General features: G+C 36.0%; 1 protein-coding gene across 1 annotated transcript; it reads left to right on the top strand.

Moving 5' to 3' along the window:
• The first annotated feature begins 8165 nt into the window (after positions 1–8165).
• LOC128235906 (dipeptidase 1-like) lies at positions 8166–16762 on the top strand. Its single transcript, XM_052950697.1, has 12 exons — positions 8166–8279; positions 8667–8780; positions 9119–9212; positions 9755–9902; positions 10391–10523; positions 11453–11603; positions 12318–12390; positions 13462–13638; positions 14091–14187; positions 14869–14944; positions 15796–15931; positions 16651–16762. Exons 4-12 carry the CDS (start codon positions 9765–9767, stop codon positions 16738–16740), a joined length of 1071 nt encoding a protein of 356 aa, XP_052806657.1. The 5' UTR covers positions 8166–8279; positions 8667–8780; positions 9119–9212; positions 9755–9764; the 3' UTR covers positions 16741–16762.
• Positions 16763–21967: the final 5205 nt, after the last annotated feature.

Genomic DNA, 21967 nt, shown 5'->3' with positions numbered 1-21967 from the left:
TTCCATCAACATGATCTTTAACTGTTATATTTAACTATAATACTACTGTATGTCGGCTGCCATGCACACTCAATGTTATGCATACTTTTTTGCTTATTTCATGAGTGAAACAAACGGTGCAAGTCTTGATCGTACTTCAATAAAGATACATTGAGCGAAACAGTAACTTCTTTTTTTCCCATTTCAACCAATATCTTAATAAAAACATTTTAATTTTAAATAATGGAAATGATTTTATCAGGAAACGCATTGGGGAAATATCGCCCGGGGGATAGATGTTATAAAATAACAGTATGACTGACGTTGATTATAAAAATACAAGTTTGTATTGACGGAGTGGTTTGTCTAATTGATACCGTTATGGCGGTGGTTAAAATGTAAGCTTCTACCCATCAACACCGTCACCCTACTACTAGACCAGCTGATTAATACGGGTGGCTGGTTCTTATCCACACATACTACTCTTCTCATCCCAATAACCATTTAGACCGATCCAGGCACTCTTGCATATAACTTCTAACACCAGTGAAGTAATCCTGGGAGGAAAAGTGCGTCAGGGGTTGGACTCGAACCCACGACCGCCGGAGCACTAGCACGGAGCTCTAACCAACTGATCTAACCAGACGAATGGTTCTTACCCACATACACAACAGGATTGTGCATTGCACTGGGTCACAAATAATCTTAATCGCAACAACTCGGCCATCACAGACAAGCTCTTTAAATCACGTTAAATCCGACATTTCCTTGTGTCAGTATCTAACTGTAAGACCGGGGGGCATAAATAAGAACCACCCCCTCCCTTGTATATAGTGTGGCGGGTCCTTCCGTCTACTTGACTGACTGTAAATCCAGGGATCGCAGGTTCGATTCCCACCAAATATACTAATCGTATTCTGGAAGGGGCGTTAAATGGGGGTCCCGTGTGATAGTGCTAAACATTGGTGCACGTTCAAGAACCAGGGTAGCTCTAACCAGGGTTACATTCTGTCTCAGCACTATGCTCAAAAATCTTAAATGGCTTAACAATCTTATCGGAGCACTCGCTAAATGGGCATGAACCGAGTGCGAGTTTAATTAAGCTAACACACGACCCAGTATTGTTTAAACCGTATTTGACAAATCGTAACTGCACGATCCTGTTTGAAGTCCAATTGCATTCATCACTTCCATTCTTTACAATTAAGCGTTTTTCTATTTGTGTTTGAATGACTTACTTATAATGAACGGTCATAAAAGTAACTGATTGAAAGTATTCGTTTGTACCATATATTAAAGCTTATTTGTATCCCCTACCTTCATGTCCCTTTTATCCATCTGTCCGTCCGTCGTTTCTTCTTTAACTTTTGTGCTCACTGTTCGTTCCATTTTCTGAAATCTTCTGCCTTTTTGATGCACCACTATAAGCCAAGTTTGTTTTAAATGTTTAAATCCTTGAAGTTTTTTGTTTCCCACTTGTTTGTCTGTAAGTCCCGATGGAATCGTCACCATTCCGAGTGCATTGTCCCTTTGGATATGGTCATAGTCCTTGTTTTATTTCATCAATCTTTTTTTCACTTTTTATCCACGTCCTAAAGTAACTGTATGACCGTTCCCACAAAGGACCGACACACAGTCTAATGTTAATCACACTTTAAATTAACATAGACAATCTCTTATATCAACTTATCTATCATTTCTGATCTTTATTTATTATCTAGATTGACATACTTTGTCACTACTTGTGTGATACTTATTTCTTCAAATTGAAATGGAAATTAGTCCTTTGTTTCTACTCCACTCGTCTTTTTCTCGCTTATTAATCTTCACAAATATGGAAATTGACTGAGAAAAAATAGTAAATTTATATGTTAAATCGTATATAACAAATACATGTATTTCCATCTACCGATGTGTTAGCTATAACTGTCCACTAAGTTGTGCGAAAACTGTGTATACATGCGCCTTTATCACTGTAGTCTATCAATCACTATCAATCAATCAATCAGCCCCGGGGGTACTCGACGGGGGAAATAAATTTATCAAACTGAGGTGATAATAAAGCGTCATAAGTGATGAGAGATGGCGATAGTTAGTCATTATCAGGAGCATACAAAACTGTGAAATGATTGATTGAATCATGTCAAGTTTCGGGATGTAGCTTTGACATCTATTGTTTGGTAGCTGGCTGTGCAGGATATATTATCATATACATAATTAATCAATCAATATGACTCGAGGCTATTTTGCTGGATAATTTACGACTTTGTGGTTGTTATTGGCGATTTTTAGAGGTTTCTCAAATCAAGTACTTTTCATTCTCTCAAATTTATTTACAACGTGAAAATATTTACGTTGATAATAAAAACGATGCAATGTATTGCATTATTTTATGATTTTGAAGAGAAAGATAGAAATGGCGCTTCCAAAAAGGTACGTTTGTTGAATAAAATATCTGAGGAAGGAGGAAATATCTAAATATGTGAAAAACATCAGCTTATCAATCCAAACACGAATTACTGTAAGAATGAAATATTAAATATGTAAAAAAATGAAGAAACTATTTGGGTGTGACACAGCAGGGAAGTGTTATTGATTGATCGATTGATCGAATGCGTACGTGTGTAAGTGAGTGAATGATTGATTATGTACGCGTGTGTCAGTGAGTAGGCGAGCGAGTGAGTGAGTGTGTGAGTGAGTGAGTGAGTGAGTGAGTGAGCGAGCGAGCGAGCGAGCGAGCGAACGAATGTATGAATATGCGAACGAAAAACAAAATAACGGCGTAAGAACGAGCGATTGATAAAATATTTGACTGGTAACCTAAAGCTCAAGAACTACAAATCATAGTTATAATTTTATTCGCGATTAAGAATGTTGTAATTAAGACAATAAAGTTTATAGGCTAGGCTTTCAGTAGCGAAATCCAGGGCTAACTAAAAACAACATTCAAACAAGTAAACAAGCGAAACAAAACAATCAAATTCTTTAAATTAATAATGACATTTCTGAAGTATTTGACCATTATGTGACCAGTAATCATTAATCAACACTCGGCCGCCAGGGGGCAATGTTACATAGATTGACCATCTTGATAGACAAAACTCATTACGTGTTACTTACTTGTAGGCAAAACGAACTGCACTGAAATTGATCATGTCCACGTGAGCAGTTTTTTGTTTAATTATTATGAATGATGATCAGTTTTGTTAAATTAAGAGATGATTTTGAAAAGTACATGAGTGTGGAAATGCAATAAAAGTGTTAAGATTTTGACAGCAACATGGTGATAGAAATAAAGATGGGCAAGTGGTATATTGTACCATACTGACCGTTTAAAGGGACTAGACACCATATTGTCCCAAAATTGGCATTTACAGTTTTTCCTCAAAACAAGCCTAGACTTATCAATACGAGCTGGTATGAGGCCGATAATACACCATTTTACGTGAAGAATGATAAGAATAATAAAGAAAAAATTGTCGCTGTCTCAGCTGAGTTTACCCGTTTAAAAATAGCTCATAATAGTTTCCCAGTTTATAGTGTGTATATGTAACATGTAATTAGTACAGATAAATATACCGACGCTATTTTTAAATTCACTGAGATTAACGTGGTAGACAAACCGAGTCAAGTTCGAACTGGAAAAAAAACAACACAAAAATTGCTTATGTCGTAAGCATTGTGACACATCAGTAAGTAAGATTCAAAGCGTTGTTCACAACGATATCAATGTTATGTCAGATTTGGCAATTTTCTTCTTTTTTTGCAATGGTATCATCTGGTGTCTAGTCCCTTTAAGCATGACTCTCACTATCTCGATTTCGCCGCCATGGCTCCGATTACAAAGTATTGCTAAAATTATCTTTTATGTTGGTATTTCGTCATCTATAAGCACTACACAAGATTGCATTACATGCAGATGCCGACACGTATGTGCCCACAATTTGCTTCTTTACTCTAAGTATTTGTGAGTAGAAGAGCAGTGGAGGATCGATCGCCGCCCTACTAGTGACACGATTTCTTGAGGCGTTTATCGGTAAAAAAGAAGGAACATGGCATGCACTACTGACGGTTTTCTTACAACGGGAAAGCGAGTAACAACGATAAATGTCGGACTATAAATACTATTCCCGGCAAACCACGATAAACTACGACTACTCGATGTCGATTACCTTGGAGGTTAATCAACGCATATCTAACAGAGCCGTGCTAGACCGTAACACGGGCGTACTAGATCGTTACGTGAATCTGCCTTGAAGTCGTTAGTATTCGGTAACATTCGTACACTCTCGTAGAATAACAATAGGGACCTTATCATGGACGTTGCTACTCTAACGAGCACGATTATGATCACAATCGGGCTTCGATATACAAAATCGTGGTGAAATGTAGCGAAGCGAGGCACATACTTAAACGTTATTAGCATAAATCTTGACAACTACCGATCTAAACATTAAAGTTCAGGGAGTGCCACAAACTTGTTGAATTGTTGAAATTCGTCGTGGTTGTAGCACGATTCTTTTGTGTTCAAAGCAAAGGAAGCTAGTAGGTATGATAACCTGGAAGATATGCCACATTCGTTGCCTTCATCAGTTCAACGCTCTAGCGACGGTTTGGATGCGGCTCCAGTTTGATCTACAACAAATTGTTTCTTGAATAAACCCAACAATAAATGACCAAATACTCCAAATACGGCTATTTTACGATCGAACAAGCCGCCACCCGCTACGCTGGTACGTGTTGCTTCTACGATGGTGTTCGAATAATAAAGCTGTCACATGATCCAAAAAGTGTATCGAATCGTGCAGAATCTAGACTTATGTTCTTTCGCTGTGTTACTTTTATGACAATGCCGTGATGAATGCGTAGCAAAATGTGATTTGTTCATTTACAAAACCATGGTCTAATGATTTGCGACGATCGTTAACTGATAGACTTTACACGTATTTGGAACCTACGTTGTTTGTGAGTATATAGGTATATTTTTATAAGTCCTTAGTAAATATTCATACCACAACATGAATCTACAGAATCATCATTATTAAAGTCTTAAATCAGTTGTTTTATCATTGACAACTTGTATTATTTTACGTTCATTTTTGTGGTCAAATTTGGCACAATGGTAAACTTCGAATTGTCAAAAATGCTCTTTGGTTAAATAAAATATTTGTGAAATACAAACAAATTCAAATACATTGATTTTTACACCCATGCTCACATTTTCAAGTAAACCATCATCAACGGTTATTTTGGCAGCTATCCTGGGCGCGGTAATTTATATCAGATAAGTTTTTGTTAATCCTAATTTACATGTATGGAATTCATTTTAGATGCTATCTGGTATTTCGGAAATTTAAATAGCAGTTTTCATAGAATATTATTTTTAATAAACTCAAAATCTTCAGTATGGAAAATCTGAAATATGGCCAACAGCGTCGTTACAATACACAGGGTTAATACAATCTCATGAAGGTGGCGTATTTGCAGAAATGTCATCTTCTGCCACTACTTTGTTATACAGTCGAACCCCGTTGGCTCGAGCGCTCAGAGTCCGCCCCAAATACTTCGAGCCTCGGGAATTCGAGCCAAGCGGAAAATACTTACATTCAGTGAAACAAAATAGTTCCTTTAGATCCAGTTCGAGCCAACGAGGACATCGAGCCAACGGGGTTCGACTGTCATTGAATATGAAAATTCGAAAATGCCTTTCATTATATTTATAACATATAGGCACTTCTTTATTCAGAAGTATTGCGGTATGCATTTTTCTACAATTTTTATTCTTGAAAGAACCATTTCAATTGAAAATGTCTTATTGCTACGAGCAATTTTAATACGATATATTTTGCCTGTTTCCTCATTATCAATAGTAGGATGAAGGCAATGTTTTGTATAACCATTAACAATACAAGTGCATTCTTACTTTGGTTCTGTTCTCAAAATGGTAATGTCCGCTACCTTATTTAATAATCGTAGTGAAGTAACAAAGTAAAAAGAAATCTATAATTACCATTTAGTAACAGAATATTATACAACTTCTATAAATCAATTGTTAGACGTTGTTTCCGTTTATTGTTTCCTACAATTCTCATACTTTATGATCTTGTCTTACGCTTTTTATCTTTTAATAATGAAAAAATATCAATATTACTACTTTTTGACATATAACCTATATCAAATACAATGTATGTTATCATTGAGTCAAAGCGGATATGGAGTTTGCAAGCGTTTAATCCCGTCAAATTCCATACATAGATGAACCCATTCTGAGGTATTCTATGTTCATGTTTACGCGCACTGATTTCAAAGTTCTTCTGGCACAATCCAACTACTAATCTGTAAAAGCGTTTGATGTCGTTTGAAACGGCGCCGTCGATATTCCACGCAGGCTAGCCCTATTTGGAGTTACATAAAAGTATGCAATAGTATGCAAAACGTTTGATTTTCTATAATTTTTCATAATTAGCTTACCTCAATTATTATAACATCAAATAGCTGTTTTGTAGCTTTGTATTGCCATGGTAAACATTATGTTTTATCAAAATTCACATTCAGCAATACTTTCTATATTGGCAATGTTTTTCAAGAAAGTGTACTCTGCCATTTTAAAATTAAGAGTACACTTCTGCATTTTCGCCTTTCGAGACGACGATCGGAACAACTCGGCTATTTCCGCCATACAACCAGCATCAGATGTGTTAGTAAAGTTCGTAAAATTAAAGATATCAATTATTTAATCGTAGGGGTTTGATTCTCAGTGATGTGTATTATTGAATAAATCATAATGATTCCTTAGTCCTTAGGTTTACATTGATATTACTACGCGATCTACTTGCAGCTTAGTAAAGGAGTCTGACATTGTAAACTGTCCACATACATTCGAGATTGTTTTCGATGGGAAATGGCCGAGGTGTTTCGATTGCCGAGACGAAGGCCTTTCAAAGATAAGCTTCTTTAATAAACAAACCTTTTCGGAAAGTTTATTTGTAACGTCTGTATGAACACGCACCCGATAAATCATTAAAGAATCCCAAACAGACGTAGAACGTCGAAAATTAGCAAATGAGTATGTACCGTAGCCGTTCGTAGAAACATTTGTGGAAAAAAAGTAAAAAAAAATAAATGTGTTAAAAGTAATCACTGGTTATTTATTCCAACAGGACCATTTGACCTTGACAACGATATGGAACCAGTAATTCAAATCCTCTGTTAAATATAACGCTACGTTACCTTAACAGTGAAATCCCTGACGGGGCGTTTCTTAACGCATTGTTGAATATGAATTTCTCAAAGCGATTTAAATCTGACGTTAACTTACGCCAGCGTTAGATGCTTTACAGTCAGTTAACTCCAAATTTATGACCCATAATGCATCATTCCATTTAAGGACACATTCGCCTTTGTGTTTACGTTGCAATTCTTGTTTGGGTCAGAGACCACTAAATAATTTCCCTATATATTCTATAGGCAATTGACCAATTTACATGCAAGATAACACTGAATTATAGTACTGCAAGACCCCCAACACCATATATGGGGAGAAAGCTCCACTTGTGTACTAAACATTCAGCAACGTTAGAAAAAAACTTACGTTTTTCCTTATAAAAATAAAATTGGTAGAACGTAACCTCTGTATATTCGGTAGAATGACAATTTCCGGTGTATGTGAGCAAACATTGCGTCATTCGGAGCTCCTCAGCCATTTTTATCGAAAACAACCTCGGCGGACTTGCAGCGGACTTAAACGTACCTGTTTTGAGTATGTAAACCGTCCAAATACATCCGAGGTTGTTTTCGATAAAAAATGGCCGAGGAGTTCCGAATGACAAGGCGTAGCAAATGTAAACAATAAAAAAGTAGATCCAGCATGTTAAGACTGTTTTTGAAAGCACAAACCATTCAGATTCAAGACATATAAATATGAAAGGTAGCCAATGGTCTTAGATTGTATAATCATGCTTTGATTCACTGTCATATGTCAATTGAAAGGAAAAAGGCAAAAGTGTAACAATCAGTGGGCACTTCCGAATGTATGCACTTTGCCCTTTCTCCACAGATATTTCTGTAGATACGATAAGAAAGTAAACTTTGCAATAGAACAGCTTAGGATTTTACAGATAACAAACGAATTGTTCTGTAAGACTGGCATATGTTTGAAATATGTAGACACTAGTATGACTGTAAACTCGTTATCAATTGAATCCAAATATGTTATTAATTTGACTTCATTTAATGTGAGAGAAAGTATTTTATAGCACGTTGAAATACTTAAACTTTAAGGGAAACCGGAAGTTCGGAACGTAAGCAAAATTAATGTCCATATTAATCTTTAATATGTATCTACTTACAACTAGCAATGGTCGTTAATTCAATCAATAAGATGTCAGTTTTCATATACATGTATATTAGACACATACTTTTTATAACAGTTATTCTTTTGACTGAATATGAAATTATTTTCTTTTATTTCTGAATAAAATGACTCTTTAAGACTTAACGGACGAGTCGTCTGATATTTATATTCATATCACCAACATGGATACGTCTACTGTTGCTCAGTTGTGTTAAGTGGTTCGTTTTCAAACACTAAGTATATAAAGGGAAGCTATTTTGTAATCAAACACAATCGCATCATGTTGTGAGAACGCCGTATACATTGTACCCTATTCTCCGTTATCTTTTTTCAGAAATCATGTGTTTTAAAGCATTGCTGTCCACCATTTTGATACTGGCCAGGACAACTGAGGTGCATGGTCATGAGCGACGATTTCTATTGGATGATGGTGCTGTGTCTTAAAATCGTATGTCACGTGACGTTTTCTTGTCCAATGGAAATGTTTTATCCACAAACCTGTAGTGTTTGCGTTCATATTGTTTTCACGGAAAGAAACTCTCAATTAATTTTAGATTTTTTTAAATAGATATCGAAATAAAATGTTGGACTAAAACTGGATATTATTTCAAAAATATGATTATGAAACATTACGTAAATATGATTTTTGAAAATAACTTTATACCTTATTGATGCACAAACATGGGTGTTGCAGCAATTTCGAATGTAGTCCACACGTACACGTTCGCGTACTTGTAGCTTCTTTTCGACCTATTTAATGTATTTTCCCCAAACTCTATGTTTAAGATACAACTGGTCCAAATCCGTCTAACTGCTCGAGAACCAATTCTCCATTAGAGAAAGCCAGGTGCATCTTGCAGACCACGCCCTTGATAGACGGGTAAAGTGATATGTTAAACAATAAGATTGTCGTTAATGGTAACAAACACTTTTGGAATGGGACTTTCCTAGGGTCCCTGGGGTGCGGGGGCATTTGGCGGGGATTTTACCATCTGTTCGTCTCTGAAGGGCGGGGATTTTAGCCGAGGTTGGCTGGATCGAAAGTCGAAGTCTCCGCTATTCCCCGGACCTGGGGGCCGTGGTTACAATTGACTGGTGCATAATTAATGCACTGTTTTAAAAATATGTACATGCAAGCTCTCGTTGGATGTGTTTAGGCCGTTAATCTTCTAAAAAAGGTCACTGTTTATTGTTTGGCTATATGTCCTGTCTTTGTAGTTTCCACTGCATAGTTGGTTTATACAAACTCATTTAACTCGATTGTGAAGACAAGTTGGTATGATTCACTGTCCTGTCCTTGTCCTGGACAGAAACCAGTACTGTGCCATTTATTCAAAGCCATGAGTCAGAGGCGGACACCTATACTACTAGACTACTCTCATCGCACATTATATAATTGTACAAAAATACTTTATCTGGAAGGCACAACGACATGGCCGCTCTATATTACATTTTCGCGAACAACTCCGTCAATACCGTGGACCTCCATGCTGACATGGCCAAAGTATGGAACTATACGTATGCTAGAACAGACATTCCGAAAATAAGACAGGGACTCCTAGGTGCACAGGTAAGGGACATGTTATGTTCGAGCAGGTGCTTCAGTGTCTTTTATACCAACTATATTTAACAATACAATATTCATGGAAAACAGATATGTCTGATTATAAAGTGGTTTGACAACTAAATACCTCGTTACTTCGTAATTAATCGTAACGTAAGTTATATTTTCCATTGTGTGGCGCACTTCCTACATACACATTTGTTTGAGGAAGAATACCATTAAAACGTTCCAATTGTTCTTGTTTCATATCGCGTTTGGGTTCTAATTATTTCAAGAGTAAAATGTACAACATGTTTTGGTTTGTTAAGGACATGAGCAAATTTTACGAATTGGAAGTCTAACATAAGAGTTGTTGGAAGACCATTTGCACTCAAGTGGAAAATTCTTCCAACATTATGAATATGTATTGTGACTATTCAGTCAACAATGTATTTTGATTTCTTGATGATGTTTTTGCACACGTTTTACCCCCCCCCCCCCCTCAAATGTTGTAGTTTTGGTCGTGCTGGGTGGATTGTAATAGCCAATACAAAGATGCCGTCCGTGCCACGTTAGACCAACTAGACGTCATAAAACGGTTCACTGAAAAATATCCGGAGGTGTTTCAGTTCGTGACAACGAGTACAGGTATATGGTTACACTTACCTTAATTCAAATACTAATTTATTTCAAATGAACTATTTCATGAAGGAAGTCTGTGTTTATGTTTTGCAAATCAATGAAGCGCGCTAGTGCTTCTTGGAAAAAAATGAAAACATCGCGACCGAGCGCTTATTCTGCATGAAAGCACGAATAACAAGAACTTACTAATATTAAGAAGTAATCCTTATTTTTACATTTCCACTTTCAATACTTTTTGTGTTTATGATTTTGGTTGATATAATTTTCGCGTTTTATATCAAGAAAATTATCGATGAAACTACGTCTGCAGAGATCATAAACGGTCAACAAGATCATGCAAAATGAAAGCAAATTTTATCGTGCAGAAAATCATGTGCAAATATAGATATTGCCGATTAGCACACCGAATATATTTTGATGCACTGCAAAAGTTCTATGTTAGCGACGATCATGATAATAAAACCATGAGTATAAAGTTGGCAAATCCGACTCACAAATAACCTGATTGCCAATTTATTCCACTAACCATCATATTTTTTGCAATTTAGTATCATTTGGATGGAAATTCTTTGGTGATAACTAACATGCAAATGAAATGACCTAAAATTCATTATACATACATAGTTTTTATATTAAATTTTGCTCTTTATTCCAACTGATGTCGGACGAAATGCTCTTTTTGCAATTTTTCAAGACAACAAAGGTAGATTGTTAGATGTTTAGGTATTTTATTGCTTTTCTGCCTATTAAACCCCTTTTAAATGATGCCTGAACGATGTGCTGTTACCATGCATTAAACATTTACTCGTTGTTAATCGAATACCATTATTCAAAGACAATCATATATTCCTTCGAAGGACAAAGAACTTTAAATGACAAAATACTACCAACGTTGAATACTGGACGGGTGTAATCACAGTGTGTCTTTGTTACAGGCGTGATGGATGCTTTCAACGCGGGTAAGATAGGCAGTCTGATCGGATTAGAGGGAGGCCACTCTATAGACAGTAGTCTGGCGGTACTGCGCATGTATTATGACCTCGGGGTTAGATACATGACGTTAACACATAGCTGCAATACGCCGTGGTTCGTAATAAATTTTTCAGCCTTTGCAATACTTATGTCGTTTCCCGATGTTCTATTAAAGGCCACAGTCCATATACACACACATACGCGAGCCGACTGGCCGGTCCTGATAGTGTCATATGGCTCTCAGTGGTGTGTTTTATTTCTTAATTATACTATGTTAGCTAAGATGTCTTCATACTCAAATGCAATCACAGTGATTGAACGATTACCCAATTTGAAAAAAACAAAAACAAGAACAACAGTTTGAATTACATCGAATATACATGTATATCATTTGTACTAGTGTAACGAAGGAACGTTGATATATTGAATGAAATATAATATACATTTTGGTTTGTTTTACTTATCAAGCCAATAGAAAATCAACAACATTTAAACACCTTTAACTGATGAGAATGAACATATATTAACATTGTGGTAGAAATAACAGAAGCAACATGATATGTTACTGACCTTGAACAGTTTTAATCAATTCTAAATTTTTGTTTCCAAACATTAAATATATTGTAATTCTAAAGAATCTCATTTAAAGAATGAATTCACGCCTTGCAATATTTTATGGAATGGATATGTTAAATGCTTACAAGGATGCTTATTTACTACTTAAAATTTGGAGTCATACATACAGGCTGTAAAAATAATTCTTAGGAGTTACAGGAGCCTTATCTGATGCTGAAGGAATTGTATAAGGATTATTTATTACTTTGATAGGGCGGATAATTGGCTTGTCGATGAACCTGATAATAATGGTACCACTCTTGGGGGCCTCTCACATTTCGGTCAGGTAAATAAATTAATCATGCGTTATTCTTTAAAGAATAATTGATGTTCCGCACAATCGTTAATTCTGACCGGAACTTCACAATACGCAAGGGGCGCAACCCCTTTCCAACTATGAAATCGGGGTAACTCTGTATTGTGGTAGATGGCCATTACTGACGGTGTCTTTGACTAGATTTGTCACGGTGGGGAACCGGCGTGACTTATTGGTAAAGTGCACGGCAAAAATGTAAACAAAAGGTCTCGACTCAGGTATGGTTTTTAAAGATAACCTTTTAAATACTGTGAGATTTACTGTCATCTGAAGACCACATTCTCCTCAATAAAGAGCACATCGTGGTGTACACGAGCCAAATATCGTTGATCCTTTATAACACTAAACTCCTCTCCCGACTAGGGCTTATTGTTGGCATTAAAATTGCAATGTTTATTATTCCTGAATGAATACATTATTATTTATTTTTTTTAAATGTGATTATGTGTACCATAAATATTTACTTTCACCATTATATATTTTACAACGATTGTGAAGGAAGCTATGATCGCTTATACTAAGTAACTCTCGTTGGCACGATGTTGCGCGAGAGTGTGGTCTTGTGTTGTGGGGAAAACCGGAGTACCCGGAGAAACCCGATTTGTCCGGCTTGGTGACCACTAACCAAACTCACATGCGTCCAGACCGGGAATTGAACCCGGGTCACCTTGGGGAGAAGCGAGTGCGATAACCACTGCGCTAACCGGACAACCAATAAATAAATATTTCATTTTTAAGAGTTGCTGCAACTGTATTGATTCATTTCGTTCTAGCATTTAACCAGGTCAGTAGAATGTGACAGCATGTTTAATTACTTATTGTCCCCTATTTTCATTTCTTTTCACGTCCTGGTTCGTACAATGATATGTTGTTTAGTATATCTTATGAATAAATAGTGTTATTCCTACGCATCGGAAGTCCAATCGATAGTTTCTTCTTTCTTTCTCTAAATAACAAAATAAGGTAACGCATCTTTTATTCTAATGTAACGGACGCAACATGTGAATTGCGTTAATTTGATTTAATATTTCTTGTTATTAGGAAGTCGTTCGGGAAATGAACCGTCTAGGAATGATTGTTGACCTTGCCCACGTGGCAAAGCGAACAATGATGGCTGCCATTGCAACGTCACGAGCACCTGTTATTTTTTCTCACTCCTCGGCTTTTCACGTCTGCAACCACTTCCGTAATGTACAGGATGACGTGCTTCTAAAACTGGTACTTACTTATAAATGTGTAGACAGTATATAATTTCATCATTGTGAGTTAAATTATGAACCACATATTTGTTCTATATCAATATATCCCACTTGGCAATACGGAAGACAATCCCTCTCAATCATCAATTACAGTTTACATGTATATCGCTATTTCATCAGAAGACCATGTTATGAATCTAAAAGCTGCTGTGACAAGCGTCAATCTTATGTAGTAATTCATCAATAAAGAGGATATAAAATTGCAGACTACCGCATTGGCCTCGGCGAGTGCCTTGTAGGATTGGGGAAAAATCAGACGAAAATCCGTTGGTTTTAACACAAAAATAATTGACGTCTCTTGCCCTTGGTCCTTGTCTCTCTCGTTGTATTGGGCACTTAAATTAAATGCTGAGCTTTTCGATCAATTATTTTAACGAATCAGATATGAAGCATTTATGACTGTATTTTCAGAAGGAAAATGGCGGAGTGATCATGGTGAATTTCTATGACGGTTTCATTGTTTGCCCACCAAGCAACAAAACCAGATCCGACTTGACAGATGTTGCAGGTAGAACCTAGTGTTAATGAAAATATATAAATTTACTTACAATTGAATATTGATAAATATCAACTAGTACATGATACATCATGTATAACATGTAAAAAAGAAGGGTTTTTCGAAACAAATGGTTTGACTATTCACATAAAACGCATATAATTTAGATAACAAATAAAATTTTCAAATCAGTTAGTAACAATCACTCAATTTTTAACTAAACTTCTTACGAGATTTTATCGTACGCACGATGCCCCCGTGATTCCTGAGATCAATGTTCAAATTGCTTGGTAATATTAAATGAACGCGCTGTGAACGTTAAAAGGCTGTAGGCGCAACAAGCGATTTTACCTTTTTTACAATTCTGTTCACAGGCAATAAACATCGAATCCAAAATATATTTTGAGTGGCCCCAAACTGTAACCGATAAGTGCCTGTCTATTTTTAGAATATGTAATGAAAATTGATTATTTTTTTAATACAATTAACTAGTTTAAGTAAAAGTAAAAAAGCAAAATTGTTTTCGCAGAACTTATACAACTCCTCTATTATAATCCTCTTAATAATTTTCCTACAGTATAATTGGCCGACGACATTTCACTACCACCGTTAAAATATGTGCGACCCTTAAATAGTATACCATCTAAATTTAAAAAATACCATGATGACTTTAATCGATAATTTCTCCACCAGATCACATTGATTATATTGCATCTCTGATTGGACATGACCATGTTGGCATCGGCAGTGACTTTGATGGAGCGCCAAAGTAAGTTAACCTTATTTGAACATATTTGGTTTATGTATTGTGTAAGTGACCAGTCGCCAGTTGACCACTAATAGGATTATATTGTTTAAAAAAATAAAAGCACATGGTTTCATTATCCAATGAAATCACTAGTAAAGCTCCACCAAATCATCACAAGTTGCAATGTTTGCTTTGTATATTGTATAACCGACTTCGTACATCATGAAAGATGCTACATATATTCACATAGCTTTAATATATTCTTGCATGGTAAATAATTGTCTATCAAAATTTTACGAAAATATATAAGTAACATAGTTTGCCATCAAGGCACGATTCCAAAATGAAACAAAAATAATTAATGACAATGCAAAAACGCCAACAGCGAAAGCTTGTTCATGTGAATTTCGAACATTTTGCCGTCTTACACATATCCATCACGCGGCATCAGTATCTAAAAAAAATCATTTACTTCTCATTTTTACCACATTACAGTAAAGCAGAATTCATTGTTTTCTTCTTTTCAAAGGCATTCTCATATATAGAAATATGTCACGAATAAGAAAGTTTATTCAAGGAAATACAATACACCATACATATTTGAAATAGGCTAGCATTCGTAATCGCCTTCTTCGGCTTTTTAAATGCATGCCTTTATCATTAATCCGAACATTGCGGTATAAGCCAGAGACTTGTGCCCTGTGTTTCTTATTGTTAATCTAAATATGTGAATATGTAGCGACAGGTGTGTGAATATTTAGCGATTTTCAACCACAGTGCTTTCTCTTGACAAAGTTTATTCATACAATGGAAATTACAAAGGCCAACGAAGGGCACACGCACATTTCTTAAAGAAAACATGTGTTCTGCAGATTCCCGACGGGCCTCTCCGACCAGTCTAAATACCCGGACCTATTTGCCGAGCTAGTGAGGCGCGGTTGGGGTGATGAACAACTCCGGAAACTCGCCGGCAAAAATGTTTTGCGCGTTTTCAAGGCGGTTGAGCTGGTAAATTCTCTTTTATTTACAAGGAATTACAAGAACACATTATGTAAAAAAACAATATTCATGTTCATACGTCGCTTGAGTTCCAGACTATTCAAACTAAACATTTTCATTTTTTTTTTCTTCATATCTAAATTTATCAATTTATGGAAAAAATGACGTAGAAAACGAACTTTAGTACTATTACACCAAAAAGCGCGTGCGACGTTGTTTACTGACGTCATAGAGGGCAGTAATTTTAAATAACTGAAAATAGCGTTTTTTACGATTATTTATTTTCAATTTTAATTAAAAGTCTTGCTAACATATATATTTGATTGCGCTTTATTGAAATGGCATAATATATTTTTCATAAACCATACAATAAATGAAATAAAAAGTGGCGCCTTGTTGCGCGTGACTCATCTTACATGGGGTATGTAAGATGGGGTTTTCCAGCACTGGTCACTTGACCGGAAACACACGTCCGGTATGCAAGAATATAATCCAATCTAAATCCCTCCTGTTTAGAGCATCAACTCGAAGTTAAAGACGATAAATTGAATATCAATCTTTATTACAAACATGATGATTTTAACTCTTTTTTTAAAATAATGCATTACCATTTTATAGATGGAGATGTTCCTATTTCACGCTTGTTTTATAGAACCCATCCTGAGGTCATTCTACTCTCTGAATTTGAACTGAACATCAATTTCTGACCTTATCGACTCCAATTATAGGTCCGAGACCAGCTGAGTGACACAGAACCATCTGAAGCCCGTCTTCCCTCCTTCCAGCGTGTGGATACCAACTGTAACACGAATGTGTGAAATTTATAGTTGTTCATGTTAGTCCATAAGACGGGTTTTATGCATTTGTTCGATCCAAAAATATCTACATAGAATACAAATGACAAAGCAAAATGGAATACAAAGAATACATTATTATCAAAACTATTTAATGTGAGATACGCTGCTGCATCCACAAATCTGATCTACTTTCTGTATATAAGTATAAGTTCTCTAGTATTTGTTATTTTGTCTGTAGGACGCTAGGCCTGCAGACTTTTATAACCGTATCTCGGAATTTACTACCGGCAGATCGACATAACATTTTTAACATTTGACGAATTAATGCGCGCACGGGCGTATCAACCCCAGCGCTGTAAGAACAGTGATGTTCAACGAAGTAATTTTACATCAACATTAACATGTAAAATACCTAATTATCAATCTGCTCCAATAGCTACGGAATGTGACTGCATGTTAGGTAGCTTGCTAAAATTAGCACTGTAAGGACTATTTATATTATGCTATGTGGTTAATATAGTGCGAATGAAGCGCTTTTTTGCGTAGTTACACAATCAAACTCATAGAAAACGCAAGTACTCTCATAAAGACGAGTTACAAAAGGGAATATAAAAAGCAGAACACGCAAATAGTTTCAAAGTCAGGCGTACTGAATCAAAATAAAACATGTACTATCGGTTAAAAATAGAACCTGTGTCATCGGTTTAGGACAAGTTTATTCCGCGGAATTTAACGCGGAGAACTCGTTAAAACCGGTGAAAAATGTATTGTATTGAGGATGCAATTAACTACTCATTTTGCGTAAGATATCAAACCAAAATATTAAAGTAAGATTATAATATTTCATTTTATCCTATAACCATTTTTTGTGATTGTTGTTTATTAATTAGTATATTTTCTATGTTTAAAATAGCTTAAATCGCCTTTTACTTGCATAAGTACTTACTAACAACCATTTATTAGACCGGGGGAAACCCCCCAGTATTAAGGTATGGCCACAAGTGTCCCAAATGAGTTCATGGTGTTGAAAGTCGAAATCGAAATCGTTTTTAAGTATGTGAAATGTTGGCTTGTATTTTTTTTAGAAAATGTTCATTTAATTAGCATATGGTAACAATAATTTCATTGTATGTGGTAAACATTCGCCGTTGTCAGGAGTCGAATTCTGTAATGAAAATGATGAATCGCCTGTGAATGTTGTTGAAATTGACCTTTTTCGAAACTGAAGTGGCAATCACCAACTCCATTGTGGCAAGTAAGCGGTCAATAAGTGTTTACGTTGAAATAGATACGTCGAAGCTAAGGAAACCAAATACATTAAATACAGCGGCTAATAAAAGTGAAGACTTTTATATTTCATAATTGTAATGCACCAGATTGTGCAAGTGATAGGAAACAAACGGACTAAAAACGACAACAAATGTATTCATAAGTGAACGCTACTGTTAGATGGTACAAACTCCGAACAGGATACAAATCCAGAGCACTTGTTAAAACAGACGTTTGTCTACGTTGGTAGATAATTCGATGATCAATACAGACGCTTGACTTAGCAACCTTTGCGAAATTTCAACCAGTCTTGGCGATAACTTTTCTAAAACATACCATTCGATCTTAAATTAACTAAAATATCAAAATGTAGCATGTGGGGGACGTGGCATGGCGCATGATCATCTTTGAGGCCCCGCTGTTATGTTGACCTACATTCAATATATATTCATAAATAGAAATCAAGGTTTACAATTGCGAATCACGTGTTTTGATAAACGGCGTAAACAAAATTTAACTTGGCATCTGTTTCAAATTAAAACAGAATACTTATAAATCATAGTGTCATGTACATGAATTTTAAATGGTGAGGTTGACTTTTGCCAGGTTATTACCAATTAATTGTTTGATATTTCATTTTTCTTAATTTGTCTGCAACTCAATTCAAACTTAAAGCGCTCAACTGTTGATACATCCTTTTGTCAAAATTTAGCAAAGCTTTTTTTTAGAATTGACTATTATCGAAGAAAACAATACTTATAAGTGTTCGGTATTGTGTATTTGTTCGGTATTTGTACGCTCAATAGCATGAATTGAAGAAGATTTACTGTTCATAAAATAAACGATTTGCGACATAAAGCTAGTAAGATTGTGAACCTTTGACAGATGTTGACACATTGACCAAAGATGCTTCATGGGAAATTTTGTAAAACTTACTACAACAAAAACTCTCCAAGATAATTGTTAAAAATCTCAAAAGGTGTTCGGATTTGTGACATTAGCCAACAATGATTGGATGTTATTCTGTGTTTTGCAACAAATATGATGATAAAAAACATGATATATACATCCGTTACAACGTCCATCGTTAATATATTGATATTCGTTATATAAGCATTTCTTGTTTCGTGGTAAAAGTACAGATTGGCTGCTAGGTTGCTTCTAACGATCTCACTTGAATTTTGATATCGCGAAAATAACCCGGGAGCGGGGCATTCAATAATAACCTCTTTTTTCCGTCTTGTTTTCCGTAATATACACGCTAATTAATTTATCCGTAGTAATCAATGGTTATTTATCACGCCTATATGGGTTAATCCTCCATCAAGTTAATTAAAATTCCAAACAAACACGAGTTTATTGACTTACACAAACACGATTTACAGTGCATTGAGATGAACAAACACCTTCTGTCGGCTTCAGATGAAACAGTCACACTGTGTGACGTCACAGCGCACGGAGTAGAGATTGAAGGCGCGTGGTAATAATGTATTGGAAGGCGATAAATGGAGCGACAATTAAAAAACGTGCGGTTTGTCTGATGACAATTTTATTTGAATAAAGCGTTAAAATACCGTCCAATGTTGTTTGTCATGAAATATCCAATCACCTTTTTACTAAATTTACTCAAATGAGTACCTTGCATAGGAAAATAATATATATGGCCCTTTCATGGACTTTCACCACCAGTCATGGATAAGTTCTTAGTACGATTCGCTTCAAGTGAAGCTGCCCTCCCAGCGTCTTGGAAAAAGTCACCGCTGCCTACAGCACCGACGAAGCACCCGGTCGGTCGCCCAAAGAAACGCCCTCTTGGGGGCGAAACCGATGCTCCGGTCACTCCGTCGAAGCGGTCGCGTGATGATTGTAATGTGCCAGTTAGCAATTGTAGTCTTGAAAGCGATTGTGCTAGTGTCACTCCCTCAAAGAGAGGTGCGTATCGTAACTTAAGTGCAAAACAAAAACGTGAAGTAGTGAAATTCGCTAAAGAACGTGGTGTAAGGTGTGCTGCAAGGCAGTTTAAGATAAGTAAGAGTTCCGTGTCGGATTGGGTCAAAACGAACTTCGACCTTGGCCAAAGAAATAAAAGTGGACATTTACCTAAGGCGGGCAGGCCGCTCACTTACAGCGAGGACATCGACGCCAAACTGTGCGCGTTCGTTCTTGAACAACGTGATCTTCAGCTGCCGGTGTCGGTCGACGACATCTGTAATCTCGCCATCGAGTTGATTCAGCCAACTAACCCGGACTTTAAAGCCAGTCGAACTTGGGCAAATAAGTTCATGCGCCGCCATGATCTCGTTCTGCGTCCCAAAACGTCAAAAGCGTTTAGTCTGCCTGCAGACTTGAAGAGGAAGTTGGACGACAATGACGATGAATTCGAGGGATTCGGCCCCGAGGATCTCGCGGAGAGCATGGACAACGTTGTGTGCGATTAATGTTTCTGCGTGGTGTTTACAATTGTAAACTCTGTATTGCATTTTCAAATTTTAATTCATTACCTGCTATCATTGAATGTGTTGTATTTTATTGTTCTATTGATGGTCTCAATGAGTATTACTGTACGATTATCGTTATTAATTATTAAGTTATTAAATCAAAGTTCAATAAATGCTTCATACAGTCTGTAAATGTGGTACAACCATGACATGTCTTTGTTATCTCAATCCCCTGATCGTACGTATTGTTTCTTAAACCCTCCCATTAATATATCACACTTCCTCCTTCTACAGGCAATAAATCGTTTAGGCTGGTTTGTGACCAAGTAACTTGTAGTGGTGTATACGGTAATCCAGCCCGAGGCAAATACATATGTTCGACCTTACATAGACATTTGCATTATTTGAATTATATCTATAGTGGACGGCCTCTGATATTTCAAGGGTTCAATGCGAAATACCATCAGACCTTAGACAAATCTGAGAAAATATCGGCGGGATCATTTTGCAGGCTTCAATATTGAATAATACCCCCATCATCCGTTGTTCTATACAATCTGTACATTGTGTCTTGTTACAATTCAAAGATGCATTCTTACTCCCAAATAAGATTAACCATAATCGATAATATTGTTTTAATATTACAAAAAGAATGAATAAATGTCGAAAACAATGGTTTTTATGAAGGATACCGAGTTTAATTTAAAATAAATGAGCATAAAACACGGTATTTCGACTATAGTAGACCACAGTAAATCATTTAGCATTCACCAATCATTTAATGTTTGCGCTTTCTGCTATTAAATACACTGTTACAATCTTGTCATCAGAAATAAATATTTTCCATACAATTTAATGCATTATTTAGAAAGTAGTTAAAGGTGTATCAGTCAAAGTTGATTTTTGTTATACATGTGTATGTATTCATTTTGAATAAGAGTGTCACTTTAAAATTTTCGCTTTGTAGGTTAAGCTAGAGTGAGTTTTTATGACATAGGAAGGCTGTTTAGTCTTCAAGACAGTTGGCTGCTCTCATTTTATTTTGTGGTATGTTTTCATTTCTAAGGTTGAATGCGACTGTCAGCTCAGAGACAATTGCGCCAAGACACATTTATGTTCAGAGACCAATCAAAAGTTCTGAATTATTAATTTATTACCGAACATAAAATCTGTTACAATAATGGCGAAGAAAATGATGATGATATTAGCCCTTTAAAATATTCAAAGACCATTGATCAAAAATGTAATATGTCGGGACTAAGTCTTTACGCCTTCTACTTTGAAACCTATGTGAAATTTTGCTATGGTAGTATCATTACTAATACACCATACTGAGAAGATGTATCTCTAAATGCATATATTATTGTGTTTGAAAACTTAAATTCATTAAATTGCTGATAAAAAGGACTTTGTAATTATGGACTGGCTGCAAGGTACAAAGTACGGCTCCTGGTCAATTGCTTCCCCTGAATGAGTAACCTGCTCTCGTGTTTAATGAGCATGCTTCAGGTTCATGTTTTCAATAAGGAGTGAATTGTGGA

Source organism: Mya arenaria, chromosome 1 (assembly GCF_026914265.1).
Source record: "Mya arenaria isolate MELC-2E11 chromosome 1, ASM2691426v1".
In the NCBI taxonomy this organism is placed as follows: domain Eukaryota; kingdom Metazoa; phylum Mollusca; class Bivalvia; order Myida; family Myidae; genus Mya; species Mya arenaria.
Note: the sequence above shows the minus strand (reverse complement) of the source record. Positions and strands in the feature narration are given on the sequence as shown.